General features: G+C 44.3%; 2 protein-coding genes across 2 annotated transcripts in view; one reads left to right on the top strand and one right to left on the bottom strand.

The window, feature by feature from the left end:
* HECTD4 (HECT domain containing E3 ubiquitin protein ligase 4) overlaps window positions 1-13636 on the top strand; it is a 56810-nt gene extending 43174 nt beyond the window's left edge. Inside the window, 19 exon segments of the mRNA XM_009996834.1 lie at window positions 1-81; window positions 309-514; window positions 1518-1697; window positions 2012-3315; window positions 4212-4419; window positions 5221-5444; window positions 5532-5683; window positions 5890-5996; window positions 6538-6661; window positions 7376-7566; window positions 8131-8277; window positions 9366-9485; window positions 9628-9783; window positions 10062-10165; window positions 10934-11155; window positions 11572-11738; window positions 12183-12378; window positions 12479-12701; window positions 13133-13636. The exon segment at window positions 1-81 is cut by the window's left edge and continues 18 nt beyond it. Coding sequence (XP_009995136.1) covers window positions 1-81; window positions 309-514; window positions 1518-1697; window positions 2012-3315; window positions 4212-4419; window positions 5221-5444; window positions 5532-5683; window positions 5890-5996; window positions 6538-6661; window positions 7376-7566; window positions 8131-8277; window positions 9366-9485; window positions 9628-9783; window positions 10062-10165; window positions 10934-11155; window positions 11572-11738; window positions 12183-12378; window positions 12479-12701; window positions 13133-13269 — 4249 coding nt within the window. The 3' untranslated portion in view covers window positions 13270-13636.
* Window positions 13637-17360: 3724 nt separating this feature from the next.
* On the bottom strand, window positions 17361-24327 carry TRAFD1 (TRAF-type zinc finger domain containing 1). The gene is given in 8 exon segments (XM_009996833.1): window positions 17361-17405; window positions 18777-18847; window positions 19979-20253; window positions 21104-21212; window positions 21215-21506; window positions 22703-22756; window positions 22830-22965; window positions 24278-24327. Coding segments are annotated over 8 exon segments (1032 nt in total).
* Between the last annotated feature and the right edge of the window lie 44 nt (window positions 24328-24371).

Genomic DNA, 24371 nt, shown 5'->3' with positions numbered 1-24371 from the left:
AGTCAATATGGATGTTAATTTTCCTGGGGCTGCATTTGTAATTGTGTCCTGTAAGGAAAGTCAGTCTGGATTCCGCAAAGAGTAAGTAACTGAGGGGCCAAGAGTGGCACAGATGAAAGATGTGCCACTGAGCCTCTAGGAACCCTGAGTATTTAGGTGCTTTTTTTTTTTGAGAGCTTTCTCTTTTCAGAGGCTCATTTTCTGTGTGTTGGGATAAGTATTCCAAAGCATTTTGTCTTTCTGCCATTGGGTTGGGATTTTTAGTAGCTAGTTACAGCCTAACCAGACTGTTCTTTCTCTCTCCTTAGTTCATCCCTTTATAAAGCTCCCTGGGCTCGAGTGCTTGTCTATGGGCTGGGGCATAAAGTGAAGAGGAATGGTCAGTTGAACCTGATTGAAGCTGTGTGCTACCCTCGTGATGCCTCCCCAACCAACACTGGCCTCACTCCTCCCCCAACAACCAATCAGTACCCGTCCATCATCACACCCACAGACAAGGTCCACATCAAACTAGGTAAAATAATAATAACAATAACAACAAATCTTTTACACTGAGAAGTGAGGCAAGCATCATCTTTGCCTCTGGTGGAGCTTCCTGTATTGTCACCACTTGTACCACTGGTTATAACACTATTGCTATATAAAGTATTAAGAAATGTGTCCTAGCAGAAATATGCAATCATTCTTAACCAAGAAAACACGATTTTTATGAGTGTTGGGAGCCAGCTGGTTCAAATTTTTGTTCTGTTAAATCTGTCACAAGCTGCATTTTTTTCTGATTTGAGTCCCCCAGGAGTTCCCAGAGCAGCATGTTGGAGTGTCTCTGCAGTGTTCAAGTGGGTGTTAGGGCTGTTTAAGATGCTGTGTTTCAGACAGAGATTAATTTATATATTTTTTTCTTTTCTGTTCGATGGTAGGGCCCTTTAATGCACTCAGGAATGTATATCCAGTGTAGTAATACATAGGTCATCCCAGCTTCTCAAACAGTCACTAGGCTGGAAGGGTGAAAAGAATATTGAAGGGAGAGTGTGATTTATTTAGGGCAGTGGAGGTGATGGAGCTGCAGTAAGCTCTTAAAACTTCCTGTTGAAGGTCCTTAAGTCCTTCTACTGAACTACAGCACCTCTGATGTTTTTCTTAATGCTCATCAGACATATCATACTACAAATAAATGTTTTTATGAAAGCCCTATATGTATCTAGGTATGTACAGGCTAAAAATAGTTGTTGTTTCATATGTCATGTGAACAGAATGTTATCTGTACATTTATAATGATAGCTTGTATCAACTCTACTGTAGAGAAACATTCCTATTTGTTTATTACAAGTACTTAATAGCAAACATTTTCACCTAGCTGTAGAGAAACATTCCTATTTGTTTATTACAAAGTACTTAATAGCAAACATTTTCAACTAGGATAAATTTAGCCTCAAAAAAATCCTAAAAGATATGTTACTAATTCTACTTGACAAGTGTTAAGAGTAATGATAAGTATTTTCTCTGACCTTTTTGCTTAGGAGTCTCTCCTCCTCCTGGAGCTGTGTTGGTCTTGCATTCTCTTCCCCTTGAATTCCCCCTGGCAATGGCATTCACAGAACAGCTGTTAACTTGGAAATTGGAAGATGGGGATGGAAAATCAGAAGATGAACTGGATACTATTCCTGCTTCAATTCTCTTGCAAGTAGTGGAATTTTTAGGTGAGAATGCAGCATTTACTTAGTAATGAGCACCAATAATGTGCTGGCTCCAATGGAGAGTTTAGGAAAAAAGGAATTATTACAGTCACAAAGTATTTCTGAGCTCTGCCATGATACTGAATTTTTCCTCAGGCTCCAGAAATTTTCTGTTGATGTGCACTTCTTGAAGTAGCCTTCCTGTCTGTCTTACTGCTGTCCTACAGCCACTGAAACAAGCTTTTCTTGGGCTTTTTTTAATATTCCTGTTGCAACTAAGTAAGAAAGCTACTAACAGTGACATAATGCTGACTCCATGTCTTGCCTTCCACACACAGGGAACTTTCTCTGGACAACTGACATGGCAGCATGTGTGAAGGAGTTAATCTTTCATCTCTTGGCTGAGTTGCTTCGCAAAATTCACAATCTGGAGCAGAAAAAAAACCCAGCAGGATTGTCCTCTTCCATTGCCCTTCAGCTGAATCCCTGTCTAGCAATGCTCATGGCCCTGCAGTCAGAACTCCACAAGTTGTATGATGAAGAGACACAGAACTGGGTGTCTGGAAATGCTTGTGGTGGTTCTGGTGTGGGGGCAGCTGACCAAGGAAGATTTTCAACCTACTTTCACGCTCTGATGGAAGTCTGCCTTGCTGTGGCAGAAGTAACCTTACCCATCAATATGAGTGTCACAGCTAATGTGATGTCTTCAACAAGTGCCCCAAATCTTAGTGACTCTTCATCCTCCTCTTCGTCTTCTCCAGGACAGACACCACAGAGTCCAAGCTTGCTGTCAAAGAGGAAAAAAGTAAAAATGAAGCGGGAAAAGACGTCATCTTCAGGCAAACGCTCTTCATCCAGAGCAGCTGAAACAGATGCTGCAATCCTCAGTATAGGAGGGAGCAAGCCTGAGGACATGTTGTGGTTTCACAGGGCACTGACTCTGCTCATAATTCTTAGACACTTAACTAAAAAGGATCCCCAGGGGCTGGGGGTGACAAACGATGCAGTAGCAGATGCCTGTCAAGCACTAGTAGGTCCCACAGCTCATAGCCGCCTGCTCGTCATTTCGGGGATCCCGACGCACCTGGAGGAGGGCACTGTCCGAAGCGCCATCAGGAAGGCTTGTAATGCACATGGGGGAGTCTTCAAAGATGAGATCTACATCCCTTTGCAGGAAGAGGATCCCAAAAAAATCAAGGACAAAGCAGAAGGAGGAGAATGCAGAACTGAGCTGGAGAAACCAACTGTTTCCAGCAGTGCAGACAGTCTGGATATCAGCAGCTCCAGCAGCGTCACCCCAGCCATGAGCGTCAGCGCCTCGGCCTCCACCAGCCAGGCCTCCCTCTGCAGCTCCCAGGGAATATCTCGGACCGTCAGTGATATCTCAGTTGACCAGTCCCAAGGAGGACTGGAACTGGCCATCCCACCAGGATTGCTAGAACCACATGTTATTTCCAGCCAGGAGAGTCTGGATCTGTCCCACTGCAGCACGGGAAGCCTGGGCAGCCTGGGCAGCCTCGGGGAACCACTTGACAATGTCGAAACTGCATCCGTGTCTGATGTGGGATCCATGTACACAGTCACGTCTCTGGACAACCAGCCCCTTCTGTCACGGCCAATCAAAGGTTTTGCTGTTGTGGAGGTAATAGCCTTTGGTCATGAGAGGGTGTCTTTGGGGTCAGTTTTGTCTGAAAGAGTGAGATCTGATTCTAGTAACTATTTTTTAATGCCTGGCTTTGAGGAATCCTATACTTGTTGTGGTTTGTGCATAACACTGGGACTGTTAAGGACAAAATGTGCTGGATGTTTCCTTCTGTGAAGATCCCTCTGCTTGACTGAGGCCACAAGGTGAATTTATCAGAAGCAGATTTATCAGAAACTTTCAAAAGCACAGCCATTTCTGATAGCCTGTGAATCTAGAGGAGACATTTTTGCCTAGTCTGGGATTGTATCACTTTCCCTTTTAGAAGAAAATCAGCTTATTTAGACAGAAACTCTTGAGTTGCTATTCTTAAGCTATTAATTGACATGAAGACACCAGGGTTGAAATAAACCATGAAGTGTGTATAGAAAGCTGTCAGCATCCTCACACTGAAACCTGCTCCAAGTCTGTAGCTGCTCTGGTGATGCATGGTGGTTATTCTTGGAATTAATGGAAGTTCTTGTTCCTCTTCCCAATTTATGTAGCTGAGACTTCACGGCCTGTGCTAATTTTAGGTATATTTTTCTAAATGAAGAATTGAAGCAAGGCCAAAGGAGTTGCAAATAATGGCAGGTTACCTGTCTGAAACTTTCAGCTTATCTGATACTTCTAAGGGCTGTCTCTGGGCTAAGAAATGGCTGGGTATGCTTAGAAAGGATGTTTTTGGAGCTGAACCTTAATTCTGGTGTCACATTATTGATGTAGAAGAACAGCAGAAGAGATGGAGTAGTGATTGTCCACATGGGGAGGGGTGAAAGCTTAAGGCCCAAATTAATATAAATAGAAGTTAATTTGTTTTGCCAGAATTCCTATAACTGATTTCATTATTTGTACAGATAAGATCAAGAGCTAAAATAGAGAAGATCCGAGCCAGTCTATTTAACAGCAGTGACCTCATTGGTTTGTCAAGTCTGGATGGTGAAGATGAGCTGATGGAAATGTCAACTGAAGAGATTTTAACTGTTTCTACTGTAAATCAGAGCTTATTTGACACCCAAGGGAGCCCAGCACTAGAAGATTATTTCAATGATAAGTCAATAAAAGGTATGTGGTTTTCATGTTGACAAGGATGGCATTTCTATTTTGCATTTTTGGGACACATACAGGGATCAGATTCTCCTTGCTGGTGTAAATTTGGTATTTTCAAAGCAAGTTTCCTCCCTCTCATCAGTTGGCAAGCAGCTACTTCCCCTCTGAATGTTGCTCAACTGTCTTTACAGTAACTAAACAATAAAAAAACCCTAACCCTCGAACCAAAAAAAACCAAAACCAAACCCCACACTAACCCAAAAAGCCACTGAGTTGTTTTGTGACTTTTTTTGAGAAAATAGCCACTGTAATAATTTACCACTGTTAGACCCAGTGTAATTTTAGAGTCAAAACTCTTCAAGTAGAACAGCTAGTAATTTATAGATCTAAATATACCAGAAATGAGCCACAATCCTAAGCCAGGGAACAGAGCAAGATAATACTTGGAGGACATTCAGTTGACTCCTACTTCAATTGGTGGCTGTTGGTGTGTACCCACACAATATCATTCTCACACTGGCATCATAAATCATCTGCTTTTTCATTATCACAACAGCTACTCCAATAATAATCACAGTATGTGGCCAAAACAGGAAAGGCCCTTTAGGTCTCTCTCATAAATGGGTATTAGAGGGCAGAAAGGTCAGGTCTGCTAGTAGAACTCTTCAGAGTGACTTTTCTCTCCTGGAGCAAGTGGTACATCACAATATTTTAGCTGAATGCCAAATGTTTTTTCACCTGTCATGGTATTTTGTTGTCATGGTATTCAGTTGTCATGGTATTTTGTACCATAAGGCTTTTATTTTATTTTATTAGGTGAGAAATTGGTCCCAGGTGCTCGGGAAGTCCTCACAGAAATATTTAAAAGCTGCATCCATTCTGAACAGATGCTGAGCCTCACTCCAGCAAAGCCCATTAAGGTCGCTGATATCTATCTTAGTAAAGAGCAGATCAATTCTCAGACTCCTGGAAACCTTCTTCACGTGTTCTTCACAAACGTCCGACCTCCAAAGAAAGTGCTGGAGGACCAGCTTACCCAGGTAGTGCTCTAAAAACCATTTGCAGCATCTTTTTTGAGGTAACTCGAGAGCATTGAGTAATTAATTGTTCACTCTCTGTGTTGGAAGATTTTAAGGAAATACGGTGTCCCAAAGCCAAAGTTTGACAAGAGCAAGTACAACAAGGCAGGCAAGGAGCAGCACCCAGTGAAAGTTGTGAGCACCAAGCGCCCGGTTACTAAACCCCCTACGAAGGAAAAGTCCATGCTCAATAGTGTCAGGTTGGTGGCTTCAGCCTTTTGACAGTTGTGAAACCTTTGATTTTTGCTTTAGGAATCCAGATGTTTATTCCCCCTCCCTCTAGATTTCCGTGTAGGGCTTGGAAGAGGGCAATGTGACTCTGAGATTATAAAAGACCTTCAAGAAATGGTTTGTTTTCTCAAGCAGCCACAAGAACTTTCATCCTAACATGCACTTTGTCCCATAGCCGAACAGCCTTGAGTGAGAAGAAACCTACTGTAAAGCCAAAATCTCCTGAGAAGAGCAAACCTGAAGAGAAGGACCCTGAAAAGTCTCCCACAAAGAAACAGGAAGGTAGGAGCTGTGCTGAATTTTTCAACAGCATTACAACATAGAAAAGAAATACATCTTTTGTATTGGCATGTTCATATGATGTCATGATAGATTTGGGTTGGCTTTATTTTGAATGAGGCTAACTTACTTTTTTTTGAATAGTGATATAAATGTATCTTTGTGTATCTGTAAATCTGGACTCATGGATGTAAGTGAGCGCAAACCAAGCTGGCGCAGCTCGTAGGCCCTGGGGATACACTGGGTTGGGAACTGACTGCCTAAGAGCTACAGTGTCAAGGCTTTTTTGGGACAGTGAGGATTCCAGAGGACAGGCAGGGATTTATGTCCTCAGGAGGATAGAATGAGTGTCATTCAATAAAGGTCAGGTTGGACCTTGAACAGGATGATGTTCAGAACTCCATGAGCAATGAGCCATGGTGGGATGGGTAGAACCAGGAAACAGCTGGCAGGGAGCCACCCTGTACACCAACCATTTCCCTGTGTGGTGTGCAGACTGTACAGTAAGTCATTAACTATTTGATGGTCCTGTCTCTGCTGCCAGTTCCTGAGGAGAAGTATTTGACACTGGATGGATTCCACAGATTTGTGGTTGACCGATCTAAACAGGATATCCGCAGTGTCTGGAGAGCTATTCTGTCCTGTGGATATGATCTACATTTTGAAAGGTACGTTGTGCAATTTTTTAAATAAATATGATACTGATTAATTGTGCTTACTTTAAAAACACTTGATCCCCAGTGTTCCCACTCCAGGTACCTCTAACCAGTGTGTTAACGACACACGAACTTCTGTCCATGGCTGCAAGGCCTGCAGAAAATGATGTTATTTTCTTAGAACTTGCTTTGAAAGAGTCACGATTCTGTCACTGTGCAGGCTCCTGACTTTCTTGTGCACAACATAGCTAACAAAATCCTGTGCCATACTGTCCTTATCGCTTCCAAACTGTATCATAAATTGGCATGATGAGAATTGTAGATCCATCTGGCGCTCTCTCGTTTCTGTTCTGTGCACTGGGTAGTGGTTTAAACTGGCAGAGCTGCTGCTGGGTCAGCAGTAATGCAGCAGAGGGGATGGTTACTGCCTTGATCCTGGACAGGAAAAAATTAATCCTCCTTCTGTCCCTGTGTGAAGCCACAGGCTAGTTGCCAGTTCCTTTATCCACTTTAGAGCATAAAGGCAGGGCAGTAGCTTATCAGGCAGTTCCTTTATTTCTTATTTAACAGCAGTGAGGCAAGACAGGTGATAAATCAGTTCTTATTCTCATACTGGAATTTTTGTCATGAAACATCTCTGCTTGAGAGCAGGGGAACAAGGTACCTGGTGTTGTACTGGACGTGCTCTCAGGTAGTAGTTCTGCACTTGTGCCTTTTGCATTCCAGGTGTGCCTGCATCGATGCACGACACGCTCAGAAAGCGTCCCGGAAATGGACACTGGAGATGGATGTTGCCCTTGTCCAGTATATTAACAGGCTTTGTCGGCACCTTGCAATTACACCAGCACGACTCCATCCCCATGAAGTTTATTTGGATCCAGCTGATGCAGCAGATCCCAGAATTTCCTGTCTGTTGAGTACGTATAGAGGCCTTCATAGAGGCTTTCTTCAACTGAAAAGTTTGGTAGTCCTCTTGAGCTCAGGTAGTTGGGATATTCCTTTGGAGGTTTTAGAGAACAGTTTCTGTGGGCTATGGGGAACACATGAGTCTAGGTTTTGTCTGTTCTTGGGGTACCTGTGGCAGCTCTGTTAGGAACACACTGCAGCTGTTCCCTGCTTTCTGAGCCCACCTCCTAGATCTGGCCAGAGCAGGAAGGGAAGGAGAGAGGAGGGAGGGGTGGATTTCAGCTCTGGACCAAGGCAGACTTCAATCACCTAAATCCTTTTCTAAGCACAGAGTTCCTTTAAGAGGGTCTCCAGATAAAGCAGATTCAGTGATGATGAGAGACACTGGACTCAGACACCCAGAGACTCAAGATCCAGGAAAGAGCAGGTTGCAGCTGTTCTTGCTTTTTCAACCCTCTTGAAGTGCAGAGATCAGGAGGGGTTGCTTCAGAAGGAAGAACTGAATCTGCAGGGAAGATGGACTTCACAGCAGGCAGGGAATCTTGATCTCTCTGATTGGATGTTTCCCACCTCAGATGTTCCTGTTGAAAGTCTACGCCTCCGGTTTGCCCTCCTCCAGTCCCTCAATACAACCTTGGAGACCTTCTTCTTGCCCCTGGTGGAGCTGCGGCAGACCGAGATGTACACCAACAGCATCGCCGCGCTGCTGCAGGAGGCCAAGGGTGGGTCTGTCAGGGAACCTGGTTGTTGCCTGGAAGGGTGGCCTCACATTGGGCTTCTTAGTGTATTTTGCAGAAGATTTTAATGTGTGTATTCATGTGACAGAAAGGAGAACATGGAGGGGAGAGGGAGAGCGAGACAGCGCGTGGTTTAAGTGTGATAGCAAAGGTGGTTGGCTTCATTCTCAGCCTGATGAGCTGGCCCCTAGCCTGGCCCAGGGGACAGCCAAAAACCTGCATTGACCCAAGAGCACTTCTCAGTGTGGGAGTTTTTTCTTTTCCTTGGTTTGTTTTTTAAAAGCAAGGGAGATTATTCTTGCAAGTCATTAATAGATGCTGTGCAGCTTTCTTGACTGTGAAGGGAGGTGGCCCATCTCTACTGTCTGCAGGTGGCCTTCAGATAATGTCTATCTTCTTGGGGGTATCCATAAATGAAAATTCTCTGTTAATCAACAAAGGCTGATGAAGGTGAAAGTGCCAGGACATGTTGTCATCCGTATCATTACTGAAGTTGCAGAATTAGATCAAGAAAATACTCATCATGCACCGGTATTTAAAATTGGTTTTACAAGACTTCATTAGACAACAAACAAACCCAAGATTTAGGATGATTACATTTCTCAAACTTGTTTTCTTCTGAAACTTTAATATTAGTCTGGCTCAGAAAAAATACCTTATAAATCTAGTGTGGGGAGGTGAGAAATGTTCAGAGGTTTGTCTTTATAGAGCCCATGGTTATGGTGCAATGTGACAGCCCTGGTTTTTATCATGTTTTCTTCCCTCTAGCATTGCTGTCAAAACATCTCAGATTTCTGAAGGCTATTTGGCAAAGTGTGCCTGGTTCACAGAGACTCTGCTGCAGTTGCTAGGATCTATTTCTGTAACATTTCAATTGTGTTCATCCATGTTCTAACCCAGTGCACTCTTTCTCTCTTTCCAGTAAACATTAGTAACAAATACTTTAGGAAAATGATGTGGTTTATCCATATTTTACATAATGAAGGTGAAATTATTATTCTACCATTGGCCATTAGAGAATTTCAGAAGATTTTGGAAGGATAAATTAACTATACTGAAATGTATTTCTTTAGGTTTAATCTTCTATGACACGAAAGTAACTGTAATGAACCGAGTGCTGAATGCCACTGTCCAAAGAACTGCTGATCATGCAGCCCCAGAAATCACCCTGGATCCCTTGGAAATCGTAGGAGGTATGGGAAGCACTGGCCCTTTTCAAAATCCATTTTAATCCGTTGCAACTACTCTGGTCTATTTTAACCAAGCTCGGATGCTTATAAACGCAAAATACTTGGAGTGTGGGGGGTTTATTTTTTTTCTCTGGTTTGTAACTAGGGGAGATCCGTTCTTCAGAGAACTCCTACTTCTGCCAGGCGGCGAGGCAGCTGGCCTGTGTGCCCTCCTCCCAGCTCTGTGTCAAACTGGCCAGTGGAGGAGACCCCACATATGCCTTCAACATCCGCTTCACAGGGGAGGAGGTGCATGGGACAAGTAAGTTGGGATCAGTTACCAGTGTGAGTGGCTTAGGAATTCAGCAGCAGGCAATTAGATGAATCTTTTTTGCATGTGATTAAACTATTTAAATGTGGACCTGCATGTGAACAGTATGCTGGCATCTCCCCTGCCCTTGTTTAAGGCAAATATCTGTGCAGAAGTTAAGTGTGTCATCTAAACCATGAAACCTGATTTCAAGGAGAAGAGCAAATCTTGGGTTAGAAGGTGAGGAGCCTCAGAGGACAGCTCGTAATTTTGCCCCTTTTCTTTTCCAGGTGGATCTTTCCGTCACTTCCTTTGGCAAGTGTGCAAAGAGCTGCAGAGCTCCTCACTCTCCCTTCTGCTGTTGTGCCCCAGCTCTGCAGTCAATAAGAACAAGGTCTGACACCTCAAGTTGTTTTCTCTTTTTGAATGCACATATTTGACCAGGAGCAGAACACACACAATTGGCAACACAGAGGGAAGCCTTAGAGCAGCAGCCTGTTAGCACAGCTGACCAGATAGGCCTCATCGCTGCTGGAGCTGAAAATTACTGTCCATTGATTCCCCTGTTGCACGTCTTGTGGTGCTGCAGGTGCTTGAAGAAGTAGCTGAGTAGTCAAAACTGGAAAGTGCAGCAGAACTAAGACTGTGCTATTGAAGGCATATTTAGTGTCCTCCTGTTCTGTACAGTGGCTATGTTACAGAAGCAAGATAAAGTTTATGGCCCAAAGAATTTACAATAGTTGAGGTGTGGTTCCTTCCCTGGAGTATCCACAAGGTAGGAAAACAGCTCATTTCGCACAGGGCCAATTACATAGCAAAGCTGGCTTTGCATATCCAGGCTGGGTCTCAGCAACACCCCACAGCTGAAAGAGTCAGATACCAAACTGAGAACACAAGTACAGGGAAATCCCATGAATGCTGATTAATAACTCATCAGAGCAGGGCTCAGGGAGGGGCCATCCTGATGGCCTTGCTTGTGGTCATGAGGTGATGATAGAACAGCACTGTACAATACACACACCCTGTGCCACACAAGCAAATCCTTTTGTAGCCAACTAAAGAGTTTTGTGTCTAACCCAATATTTTTCATGAGCCTGTTAAGCTGTGGCCCTGCAGCTGTTCACCGCTGGTTTGTGTGCTCTTCTGTCTTCTCTTTCCCAAGGGGAAGTACATTCTGACACCCAGCCCTATCACCTACGCCGAGGAGCAGTTATTCCATTTCTTTGGGCAGCTCTTGGGTATTGCCATTCGAGCAGATGTTCCTCTGCCACTTGACCTCCTGCCCTCCTTCTGGAAGACCCTAGTAGGAGAGCCACTGGATCCTGACCTTGATCTCCAGGAAGCTGACATCCTCACCTACAACTACGTCAAAAAATTTGAAAATGTAAGTCACTTTTTTTCCTCATCCCTCCTTTTTTCCAGGGCTTCCTACTTGCTCTAGTGGCAGCTTGCTTTACTGCCTGCCCTCAGTGGCAGTGCTTGGCCTCTCAGGTAGCAGATCATCTCTCACATGAGCAGGGTCACAAAGTGTTTTGACTTATCTTGGGTGCAGGAATTTATATCCTAATGGCTTGGAGAAGCTGTTCAGTCTCCTCTGCTGCTAGGCACAGGGGAATTATGCCTTGGGAAGTGTTTACTGGAAGCTGGCAGTGCTAAAGGAGACAAGAACCAGCCAAAGCAATTACTGGCTTTCGCTGTCAGTGTGCACCACGCACCTTGTGGTGATACCTTAAGTGAGCCACAAGAATAATGTACTGTGGCACTCTAGGTATCAGACACCCTGCCTGTGTTTCCTGGCAGATAAATGATGAGACAGAACTGGAAGCTCTGTGTGCTGAAATTGCCTCTCAGCATCTAGCAACAGAGAGCCCTGACTGTCCCAACAAGCCATGCTGCAAATTCACCTATTTGACCATGACGGGGGAAGAAGTGGAGCTTTGTCCCAGAGGCAGGCACATTCCTGTGGGGTGAGTAACAGCTTGCTTGGCAGGATGTTGCACTGGATTACATGGGAAGTATCTCTGGAATAATTGTCCAAGCACCAGCCTCTCCAGAGGTGCTTTTCTAACAAGCTGAAGGCTGGAACTATCTGGGAAAGCTTTGTGTTTGCTGGCAGGAACTGAGGATCACTGGTACTGTGTAAGTGTCTTGCGTTGTGTGCCCAGCAGTGGAGGAGCAGCCTCTGTCAGCTCGTTGCTGCTCAGGAAACTCCCAGTCAGGAGGCCCATGGGAAATGGGCAGGAACAAGAGAAGGGGAGGGAACTGAGGAAAGGGCAAGTGAATTGGGAAGCATCAGAATGCAAAGATCTTAATGCTAGGTCATTCAAAAGTGGAATCTCTTTGTAACCCCCTCCTGTGTGTAATGACCTGGGGCAGGGCAGGGGGTTCTCACACACACTCCTGTCCTGCAGATGGGAGAACAAGGACGTGTATGCAACTGCCATCCGGAGCCTAAGGATGCGGGAGCTGCAGACCCCGGAGTGCATGACGGCTGTGCGGGCTGGGCTGGGCTCCATCATCCCCCTGCAGCTCCTCACCACGCTGACCCCACTGGAGATGGAGCTGAGGACCTGTGGACTTCCATACATTAACCTGGAGTTTCTCAAGGTAGGAAGCACCTCCCCTTCTGTCCTCCTGAAGTGTGATTAGGGACAGTTTATGAAGGGAGAGGGAAGCAGCAGTGGACATGTTGCTTTTTCTCTGCCAGGCACACACCATGTACCAGGTGGGCTTGATGGAAACTGACCAGCACATCGAGTTTTTCTGGAGCGCTTTGGAGATGTTCACTCAAGAGGAGCTCTGCAAGTTCATAAAGTTTGCCTGTAACCAGGAACGAATCCCTTTCACCTGTCCTTGCAAGGACGGAGGCCCCGATACTGCCCACGTCCCGCCGTACCCCATGAAAATTGCCCCCCCAGATGGGGCTGCAGGTAGGCTTGTCCTTATGTCTCCTCAGGCAAAGAAAATCAGTTCTGCTTGTGTCATGTTTCTGACTTTCGTTTCCCCTGTTTCTAATTTAATGTACAAAGAAGGACAAAAGAGAGGCAGGTAGTTATGACTGTAAATGAGAAGCGTTTAACCCACATAAAAATAAAATTTAACTACTTAAAACATTGCCCTCTAGAGGCAAGAAGAGATTCTGTGTAAGATCTCTCATGCTTCTACAATGGCTGGACTCGAAAAAATATCAGCCCAAGGACTGACTGAGAAGCACAGCAGCACCTGAGGCTCAAGAGAAAGATGATAGAATTGGATTATTTTGGTACTTCTTAGTAAGGAGTGCAGGGAAGGAGCCTTGTGGAAGTGAGGGTGAAAGGTGGATGTTGTATTACAACCCTTTCTGGTGCTTCTTGCCCTGCAGGTTCTCCAGACTCTCGGTACATCCGTGTTGAAACGTGCATGTTCATGATCAAACTCCCTCAGTACTCCTCGCTGGACATCATGCTGGAGAAGCTCCGATACGCCATCCACTACCGGGAGGATCCCCTCAGCGGCTGAGCGGGAGGAGGGGCTGCCTCCAGGTGCCTGCCCGGGTGGTTCCATGACTCTGCTAACGTTGGAAACCCTCCTATTCACATCACAACACCTCCTGTAACACTGTGTGACGAGCTGGAGGTTAAGTTATTTTCTGAACTTCTGTTCCCGTTACAATAATTACTGGAAGACTTACATTTTGTATTTGTAGACTTTGTGGTGGACTGGTTATTTTGCTGCCTTGTTTGTGGAATATTTGTAGGATAGTTTAGTAAAGACCGGTTTGTGTATAATTTAATTTTGGAAAACCTTTAAACATGTACATTTCTAATTTTGTAATTTAGAAAGAGACGACCCACACGAACACAGCAAAGGTTGAGGGTGTTCTGAGTTGGGGAGCACTGGGAGGTGAAGGCTCATAGATCGCTCTCCCCTCAAACATTTTTGAGTACAAAAATGGCAAGAATCTGATGTGGGGAGGGAGCTGCTGCTGCACACCTGCAGGAGCAGAGCACAGCACCTCTTCTGTCACAGGTGGACAATGTGCAGAATTTCTAGCACTTGCTTCGAGTTTTAGAGCAGAAGATAGGCTGCCAAACTGCATGTTTACATTCCCACCATTTTCTTGTAACCTTTTAAATTATAATCAAGCACAGGGGCAGCTGCCACAATTTGAGGTTTCAGCTAGACACTTTTGATGAGGAAGATTTATAATTGAACAGTGAAAGAGCCATAATTCAGCTGGGTTCTTGCTCTAAATGTTCTTGAATGTCTGCTTTGCTCAGTAACAAAGTAATTTATTGTAATTAAAATATAGCAGAAACAAAATGGCTTATCTCTGTATGGTGTAAGATACCACCTTTCAAGCTTATAATCTGACTTTATCCTATTTCTGAACAAGCTTTCCAAATAATCACTCTGTGGTTAAACACCTGTAACTCATTTTTGTACTCAAAAATAATCTTTGATCTAAAAGCAAATTATCTGAGAAATGTGACCCCTGGGCAAGGTGGCGGGAAGGCACAAAGTGCTGTGTTTAAAGACAGAGCTTCTGTTTTCTATGGGAAGATAATAGCAGACTGTGGAGGGAGAGTAGTTCTCCTAGTTTAACTTTTGTATCCTGTGAAATCCATTCCGAGTGGTTTCAGAACAGCACAGGACACGTGTCTCTGCTGTTAGTCATGTCAAAGCAGTTGCCCTGCCCCAAGAGGCTCTGTTCATCCCTCAGAACCTGGCAGTAAGAATCCCCTGCCTGCTGAAGAACCGACGAGGTCCTAGCAAGCCACAGGTTGTGCTGCTCGGCTCGGTGCTCGATGTCAGGGAAATGCCAGCATGGAGTGACAAGTTCCTTGATTTCCTTCCAGTGTGCTTAGTGCACATCAGCCACACGAGGGGTCCTCTCTGGTGTGTAATTGCACCAAAGGTGGGTATTTTCTGTCTCGTTAGAAAACACCATATGCTAACTTGACTTGTCAGTGGGAATGAGACTTGAAAAAGCTGTATTTATTGTACATTATTGTGAATATTGGGAGTGAGGCGTGTGTGGTACTTGGAAGATAAAAGTGTGAGTAAGAGAGAAAAGCCTAATCAAGTGTGTATATTCTTGTTCTTCTGTGAGCGAATGGAAAACTGTGTGCAGCAGTTGTAGAGATAGGTGTTGGCATACAGAGTCTCCCAATCCTGTGGTTAGGAAAGCTGTGGAACCCTTCCATTGCATATAGCCCTTCCAAAGGAACAGATAGACGTAGGGAGAATATTTACTCTTGAATCTTGTCCATTTCCTAGTAGAAGCATACATGTAGCTGAGAAATCACTGGGAGGAGGCGCAGACGCACGTGGAGTTTACACAGACCAAGGGGAAAGCGAAGCAGAAGGGATGGCTTGGAGTGAGTTTATCCCCATCCAGGATGCACATTCCCAAAGGTGCCGCAAGGAAATGTGAAGGTCAGTTGAATTTCATGGCAGAGCTGTTGCTGCTGACAATGACCCCTCTGGGGTTTGTTCCTGGCAGCTGGCTCGGGGGCTGTGTTGGGTTTCCACCCCGTGTCAAGCTCCTGGGCTGGCAGCACAAGCCCAGGGGTGCCAGAGCTGCGTGTCCCAGGGCTGTGGGTGCACAGGGACTGAGAAACTGCTGCTACTGCCTGTCTGCTCCAGCCAGGGAGCACGCTGGAGCAGAACCTACCTGCGTCTTGGCCCTGAAATGTGTGCTGTAAAGTTACTTGATACATATTTATTACAATTAATTATTTATGATTACAAATAACAAACTTTTAGCTGTTTACACCTCGCTGTGTAAATGAAGCTTCTTATACAGGAGATATGTCACACCAGTAAATAAACTACATCGACTTTGGGTTGTCCTGAGGAGCAGTGTGAGCCTTGCACGAGGAGGAGTTCTGGTGGGGTTTGGGGCTTTTTCTTTTTTTTTTCTGTTACTAGGAAGGAAGTGCTGCAGTGGTGCAACTGTAGCTCAAATGGCCTTTTAATTAAAGCTTTTCTAATCATCATTACTTCCTTGTGCTTTAAATGAATTTGACATTGTCTGTATTAGGCTTGTTTGTCAAAGCAAAGATTGGTTTGTGATTTTTTTTAATATATATTCATTCAGAATGTAAAATTATACTAAACAATGGAAAAAAAAACAAACAACCTCTGGAGCTGGGTGTTAGTTCTAGCGTGGTGTGTCCATCTTGGTGCCGTACACAGCATTAACCTGTCAAGTGCTCTTGGCCATACAGTGTACACTTGCATAAAGGAGATTCTTAACATCCCTTTAGATGTACCGTGTCCTTCTTTGGGGCTGGAAATGATTTAAAGACAAAAAGAAACCAAAAACCTCCTCCACTGATGAAGCTGCATTGATGCAGAGGATGGGAGCTGCCTGGCATGAAATTGCAGGTTCTCTCCCTTTGAGTCCCACCTTTATGGGCTGATACTCTGCCCTTTGTATTTGCTTAGAAGAGAAAGGTAAATATTTTGTACAAAAGGGAAAGCAGGCACAGCAATTGCTAATATTCCTCTTAAGGAAGAAAGTGCAGGATTTCTCACACCTGAGGAATAGCAGAGCTCAGCATTTACTCTTCATACTAACCATTCCTGACCAATGCTTCCTGTTGATCCCCAGCACAGGTCCCCTGACCTCAGCAGAGCAGCTTTCCCCAGAAATGCCAGTGCAAGGTTGGCTGCCATCTGTTTTAAAATACCTTTATTCTGCTTTTCTTGTATAAATAAATGCTGACATTTGGTGGAAGTGCCTGTAAAATGTTTTTATTTTAGAACCAGGATCACTTCAGCCAGCATTCATTGTTCAGGGACAGCCCTGCCCTAGGATGGTGACTGGCTAATGCCATCTGCTGTACCCAGTTAATTAGTCCACAGTCATTATCTAAGCCCTGCCTGCTCACTACCTGTTCCCTAATGCTGTGCTGAGGCACAAGGGGTGCTGGTGGCTCTCAGGAAGCAAGTTAACAAAGCCCTAATGCAGCCAGTAACAGTGGAACACAACTGAATAGAGTCCTGTGTCCCTGCACTGGCCAGTGCAGGTGATAAACTTATCCTCAAACATTCCCTTCATGGAAGAGATCTTCACTGCACAGTGGTTTGGGACACCATCAGATAAATTTTATTACAACAAATTTAAACAGCATGGCCTAACACAGCATTAAAAAGCGCTTTACAAGACAGCCATGGGCTCAGAACTGCTCCATGGACAACAACCCCCTCTCCATGACCTGGGCACAGCTGTAATGACCAGCACAAGGGTCAGGAGAACAAAGCAGCAGGACACAGGCGGGAAGACCAGGATGGCAAAAGTTCTTTCACTGGGTGTCACAAAGAATAAGTACAGAAAGACAACTAGGGTGGTGCCCAGATGGTGTATTTTCTGTCTTGGGATGTTGCTAGTAGAGATCACAGAGGTAAAAACCCTGCAGTACACACTCCCAAATTCAAAATACACGTGTGTGCATGTGTGTATATATATATAAAATTATAACTGCCTATAAAACATTAAAATCATAGAAAGTCTTCAGTGACACAGCGATATAGCTTGATATTACTTGCACTCAGATGAATAAGTACTAGAGTGCTAAACATGTTTTTTTCTAAGTAGTGGATCACTTCTCCTCTGGATAATCAGGTGCTGGGCTCTGGGCTTTGGCCTAAAGGGAAGCAGGGGGAAAAGGAAAAATGCCATTTTTCAAAGAGTACTTTATAACAATCTGTCAATAAAAACCTCACTGAAGGAGGAAGTGCTGTAAAATAAGCTCCTCAGCCTGGCAAAACCACCACAAAAACCCAAGAGTAACAGCTGGGCACTGTTCTCTGGAGTGGCAGCATCCATCACACCCCATCCCAGAGGAAGCTCGTGCTGGGCACCTTACCTTTGTGCTCCTGCGCCTGGAGCCAGCCGGAACATCTGACATCCCAAGGCTCCTTCCTCCTCCATTGCTGCTCCTGCAGAAGAACAGAGGTGCTTTCAGAGGAAGCAAACCTGCCCCTTTCAGTGCCTTCACCACAGAATAAACACGGGTCCTTCATACCACAGAGACTCTGGAAGGTCTGGGAAGAAGCCTTTACCTTGGCTGGGTTGGAGGAGTTCTGGAAAAGCTGGATGTGAAGCCTTCTGAATCAGTGTCCCGAGCAGGTCTTGCACGTGGTGTTGTCTCACCTGCAGATTCACTTGCCCCTCTGTTCTTCGCCCTTCCCTCACTGCCAGGCGCCTTCCTGGGCTTTCTTCTCACATCAGGAGCCTCCCGAGGTCTGGATGAAGAGGACAGGACATTCCTGGTGTTTGCTGCATTACTCAGTGACTTGGCCCCTCGGGCGGGACAACTGAGCCTCTGCTGCCCAAAGCCTTCTGTGCTCCGAGGAGAAACATCTCCTGAGGGGACAAGAACACAGTGCTGAACAGGGATAGGGAATGCAGTGCAAGACATTAAAGACCATTCAGACAACACAACTAGACTTCATTGCCATTCCAGCAGCATGTAGCTTCATAACCAGAATCTTTCAGGATGCTGAGTCTCAGTGAGTTAATCTTGCTTGTGTACAACTACACCCATGGGGGGTAGGGGGGGAGGTTTTTTAAATTTTAGAGACAAAACAGGGTAACATCTATTTAGTTTGGAATATGCACAGCGTTCTGCAAATGTAAAGGAAAGTGTGTAAGTCTGTGCTTTGTCCCCACCTTGATGCCGCAGCCGTCTCCGAGCCAGCTCTGGTGATTCCCTCCTCTCTCTGTTGTTCTGCAGAGGCAGCAGCTGCTGAGCTGGAGCTCTGGCTGCTGGGCTGGCTGGGCGCAGGTCACAGTGGTGCTGTGGGGAAACACACAGTGAAATGATAGGTCATCCAGACTCATTCCTGTAACAACACTGCAGAGCACTGCAAAGCCAAGAGTGTTTGTTTAAGATGATCTGACACAGGGGACAGTTACTTGGATTCCTGAAATGTGCCACAAGAAGAGGCCGCAGGACTTGGCACAGCTCTTGAACAACTGGAGGTGACACAAGGGGTCAAGTTGTGGTTTGTACCTGATGATGAAAGAGAATCTCCTCTTCCAGCTGGATGCCACAAAATTCACATGGAATCATAATGTCGTCTTCTGCCTGGACAGCTTGGGGCGGGGACGAAGAGAGAGACCAGCAGCCTTTGGAGCCAGCATCACACAGACCATCATATTCCCATGGATTTTGAGAACTTCTTTTGCTGAACGAGGCGAAGGCACTTGCTGGGTTACAACCTGTCTGTTACGTGAGAGACATGGACAAGTTAGTGCTCCTGTTGAACACAGATAGACTGTACAAACCATGCCCTGCAAAGAGCAAATGGCAGGAGTTCTCCCAGCTCTACGGGTAAATTGCACCCTTGTTCAGTTATGATAACAGAAAAAAGTCTTTACTGCAAATCCCTAGATACAAGGCAAGAAAGTACTGAACCTGGTGAAGAATCAGATCCTCAGCTGGGTACAGCTCCTCACAAAATTCACACGGCAGCACAGTAGTCTCATCATCTGCAGAGGAAGAGATAGTTACATTCTCTACCAGAGAGGTCTGATGCAGTTGGAGTGACTTATCTTCAACATTCCTAAGCAGCAGACTCCTGCTCTGTGCCCAGAACAGCAAGCACAGCAAGTGTGAAGGATATCGTTACTCCAGTCCCACTTACTTAATTTCATGTCAGCAGATTCACATCACCCAGTGTGAGAACAAAGTTTTGGGGTCAAAGAACAGTCTGGTAAAAAAGCCCATTACTGACTTCAATAAATCCTCTACTACCATTTCTCCTTTCAAAGTAAGATGGCCGCTCAGATCTCCCCCAGATCCTCCCTTCCTCTCGTGTTAACTTCAAAAAGTTGTCACCTCCTCAGTTGTAATGAAGCTCTCACCACATATCAAGGTCCAAGATTCACCACAGTTTTTATTTCTTCTTCCCTTGCTGTCTTGCTTTAGTAATACCTCTTGGAAAGATAGTATTTTGAACCCTTAATATTGCTAAGTTCTGTGGAAGCAGAACATTTAAGAGAGGAAGGAAGGATAGTACTCGTGGAGAGTCTAATCTCCTGTGTATTAATTATCTAGAAATTATTTAGAGGGCATCTCAAAGAGACTAATTTTGACACTTTAAAATACCTAGACAATCTTGGACATTCCAAATCCAATAATCCTTTCTTATCTTCTCACTTCCCTCAAACTTTTAAGGTAAAAAAACCCACCACAATAGCATTTATACTTACTTTCTATGTAGTTTGACATGCTAAAGGACATGGAAGAGTCACAAGAGAAGATATTTGACTTGTCTGGTTCTTTAAGATATGCTGAGGGCACAGAATCTTTGGTGTAGTAGCTGTCCCAGAAGTCCCTGGGGATTTCAGCTCCAGCATTACTGAGAGGATTAGTCTCATTTTGCAGGCTAAGAGCCAACACGTAGTCTAAATCAGCGTTCCACTCCTCATAAAGTGAAGAACAAGTGTTTTCATTTCTCTCCAACTGCTCCAGTCCGTCCTCTTCAAAAGATAAACACCATAAATTAGAGAGAATGTTAAATCTGCAACAAGCAGCTCAGATCTATGCATTGGACTAGTTCAGCCTAGTGCACATGTGGATGCTCGTGGAAGTCAGTGTTCCACAGCCTAGAAGGACTCCTCTACCAAATTCAGGAGGAAGAAGGAGAAAGCAAAAAAGGAGAAAAATAAGCAAGTAATTCCTTTTCCTCCAAATGCTTGAATTTAAGCCTCTTGGGAGCCTTACAAAGCCACTGAGGAACTTTCTGTAACGTACACTGTGAACAAGGTCCTATTAACCTACTATAGTCTTATCCCTTTTACAAGGCTTAAACACTTCAGCTTTAGTTCTCCAGTACATGGATGGGAAAACAAATTCCTTTCAGTGATATTACATCTGACAACAGTGGGAATGATACATATACAGAAGAAAACCAGGAAATATTTTTTGGTTGGGAAGGTACAGGTTGTTACTACAGAAAGGCACAGCACTTAATATGTTAACTCAAATCCAGGTCTTACCAACCATTCCACTTAACTGAAGTGAAGAGGAATGGCAGCTGCTAAACTAAAATGGACAGGATTTGCAGTGAGCAAACAACTCCAATTTAATTTTTAAGCTGGAGAGTTTATGGCAACAGACTGGGCTTCCACACCAGGTCCCTCAGCAGTCCTCTGTTTACCTGGCTTATAGCTTTGCAGCTCTGTTCCAGGGTACAACAGTCCCACTCACAGAGCCTCTGGAGCCTTCGTTACTCAGTATTTTCACAAAAAGCAATTATAAAACCTTATACTTGGATCCGCTGCCAAATGTCAAATTAGAAGCCAATCACTACTATTCTCTAAACCTTCCAATGCTTTTGATTTCTTTGTACTGCTGAAACATTTCTTCTGCTAATGTCTTTAAGTGTTTTGTCTCCTACACAGCTGCCATAAATCTGCTTTTCTGGCCCCCTGGGCATCTGCACAAAGGCCCAGCACAGTTACCTGCTCTGAGTCGGTTTCTGTTGACCCGGAGGGCACGCAGGTCTGCATCCTCATCCTCAAAGCGCAGCCCTGATCTGCGTCCTCTGACCTGCTTCACCTCTTGCCCACAGACTCGAGGGTGCTCCTTGAGATCTTTCACCATGACATTACGTCCACAGCCACCACACCTCTCGGTCCTGGCTCCGCAGTAGACTTCGTGGTCCTGGAGGCTGCTGAAGGTGAGCTGTATGTCACAGTACTGGCAGAGGGCAGGACGCAGAGGGCACGCTGATGCCTGGAAAAAGCAAGAGGGATTATTCTTCACATATGGAAGACTGAGGCAAAGGTGGAGGAAGCTTCTCAGCTTGCTTAGGAGCTGAGCAGTCTATTGTTTCTTTTAGCCAGATGCAAACCTACACTAAAGAATAGCCTGAAATAAGATACTATGTGAGAAATACAAGAACAGCATGTTGTATAAGCTGTGTAGTCATAACCATGCCAGCTAAAGCACCCTGAATACTCAAAACATTCTTTTTAAATCTGTAACCCTTGGACAGCAAATTCATGTAGTGCTTTTTGAAGTTAGCTTTTAGATATAGTCTCAACATCCAGTACTTATCACATTTCATTGAGTACTGCTAAAAAACATGTTAGTGTGTGTAACATTAGGGAACAAATTCGCAGCACATTTAATACTTAACAAGAATTGCTTGTGTATGTTCTTTACACTACACTGAATATCAGGTAAGTTGCCCTTCAGAAGGGGTTAAACACAGATGAAATATATGTCATAATGGCAGGTGCTGCAATAATATATTATCACTTGCTTCATAAACAAAACTAAAAGCATTACACAAATGTGCAGGATAAACTCCTTCCACTGTTTTGAACTGGACATATCATAAAAAAAAATATTTTTTCCCTCCCTGATAAGCAGACTTGTGTTGAACTTCCAGTGCTGTCTTCACATGAGCCCACAGGAAGGGAAGGTACTGACATTTCTAACAAGATTGCCTGTGACAGCAGCCAACTGGATTCAGAAATTCAGAAAATCCCACTATGTCCTACTTTAGCTTGTTTTTACAAGCTATTTTAAAATCTGTTTGGACACAACGGGTTATTAAAACTCACATCGTGACCAGTGCAGAGTCAGAAATGCGTGATGGTAATGGAATGAAAAAAGTCAAGTTAATCCTGTTCTATACTTTTGACAAAGCATTCCATTTTTCATCTTTATCACTAATAAGGACAAAATCGCTGATTATCACAGACACCCCTTTGATACAATGACTTGAGCAGGCCCCACCACTTTGAAGGCAATTTCCAACCACCTTCTCTCAGAGGGTGGAAATTTAGAAAGCACAGTTCAATAAAAAGGATGCATCAATCCCAGGTTAGAATCCAAATCTTGGCTGACAGAAAGGCTCTGGAATCTGCTTGAAAAGACTGTAGAGCATCTTTCAAGTCTTTAATAATATAAACTCCACCAACCTCATGATCCTTCAAGAGACCTTTTTCTATCTTCATCTGACACTTGCAGGTAACCTAAAATAAAAAGACCTCATTAGATTAATTGCCATAGAAGTCAGCAGTTTTAGAGGAGAAATTTGTTTCTCACCTGCACATGCTCAGACTCAATGTGGTTCTTCATTTCAGACTTTGGGATTGAGTCTCTGCAGTAGCAGCATACTTCAATATTTCTGCTACAGTGGATCTCATGCATGATGAAATTAGCAACAGGAATATCCTTTTGGCTGTAGGAAAGTGACAGAGGTTGCTTTGCAGAAAATATACTGACAACAATTTCAAGCAGTTTTTAATTTAAAAAAAAAATCCTAAGAAAGCTTTCTATGAATTAATGGTTTAGAGAACTGAGTAAGCAAAGAGAAAGGCATGACCAGCCAGGCCTCCCTGCTCCTTTATATTTGGGATATTAATGTATATAGCAGGCAAAGGTCACAGTGTTCACCAAGCACTAAGATAAAATCAAGGTGGATTCACTTCTTTATGTGAAAGGCAAATTTTGCAGCATAAACAAGTTAGCACAAGGTTCATGTTAATAAACTAATCTGAGAAGATAAAAGTTTGTTCCTGAAAATAACTTGGCTATGAGAGGTCAAACAGTGCTCTGCTGGGAAAAAACAAATAAGAGATACTATTAGGCCAGATCTCTTCAGAGAATGATGTTACTCAGCAGCAACCATATTACTCTGTAGCTAAAATTCCCCAATTCACCCCATTTCTAAGAAACTCATTTTCCTATCTTGTTGCAAGGCTTGCAAAACACAGAAGGTGCAGAAAGAGCTGAGGCACTAGGAGCTTAGCCCTTATTCCTGCCTCAAGCAGGTAGGATCATTTCTAGATGGATGTATCATTCCCCCTCTGCACACAAGAAATCAGCCTTCAAAACACAAAAATTAACTTTATAACCTATTACTTAGTGCCTTCTGTGTCACAAAGGAAAAGCTCTACAACTGTTCAGTCTTCTCCCCTGCTAGATCCCAAGCAACCAACAGCCTGGCAAAGTCCACCAGCAGTATCCAAACTGCCCATCCTCTCTGCTTGCAAACAAACCAGACTGATGTTGCAATAAACTGTTCAGATTCTGTCTCTTTGAGAAAAAAAAATAATATATATTCTTTAGTTGCTTGTGTTTAAGGTGCAACTTCTGAAGATGAACGTGTGCCTACTGGCTCTGTTTTCACACTTCTGCTTTTGAGCTGAACAGCCACTAAAGAAATACTTGGAATAATGTACTTCATGTTTAACTGGCGGAAAATCAAGTCTTTGTTTTTATTTAAAACCCTTGTTTTCTATTTAGTTGCCTGTTAAGTCAGGAACTCAAGTAAAGGCTGGGAAAATTACTTAAGACATTGACACTTGACAAGGTACAACCAAATCCCAAACATTTCTAAAAAGGTACTATGTCCGTTATTAACTTGGATCCTCTAATCTCACAGCATATCAAGGAAACGCATAACATGCCTATTTATTTAACCGCCGGGCTCTCTGGCCCAGACGCCCGACGCCCACAGCCCGACAAACAAACCCTGTTTCGTTTCTCACCAGTTCCCGCAGAGCCGGGTTTCCGCCTCGCTCACGGCGGCGATCGCCATGGTTCGGTGCGGGGGCCGGGAGCCACGCAGACCCCTCCCGGCAC

This window comes from Chaetura pelagica, unplaced genomic scaffold, assembly GCF_000747805.2.
Source record: "Chaetura pelagica isolate M959 unplaced genomic scaffold, ChaPel_1.0 scaffold294, whole genome shotgun sequence".
Classification (NCBI taxonomy): Eukaryota; Metazoa; Chordata; class Aves; order Apodiformes; family Apodidae; genus Chaetura; species Chaetura pelagica.
The sequence above is the reverse complement of the archived record's forward strand: the minus strand, read 5'-3'. Positions and strand labels throughout refer to the sequence as shown.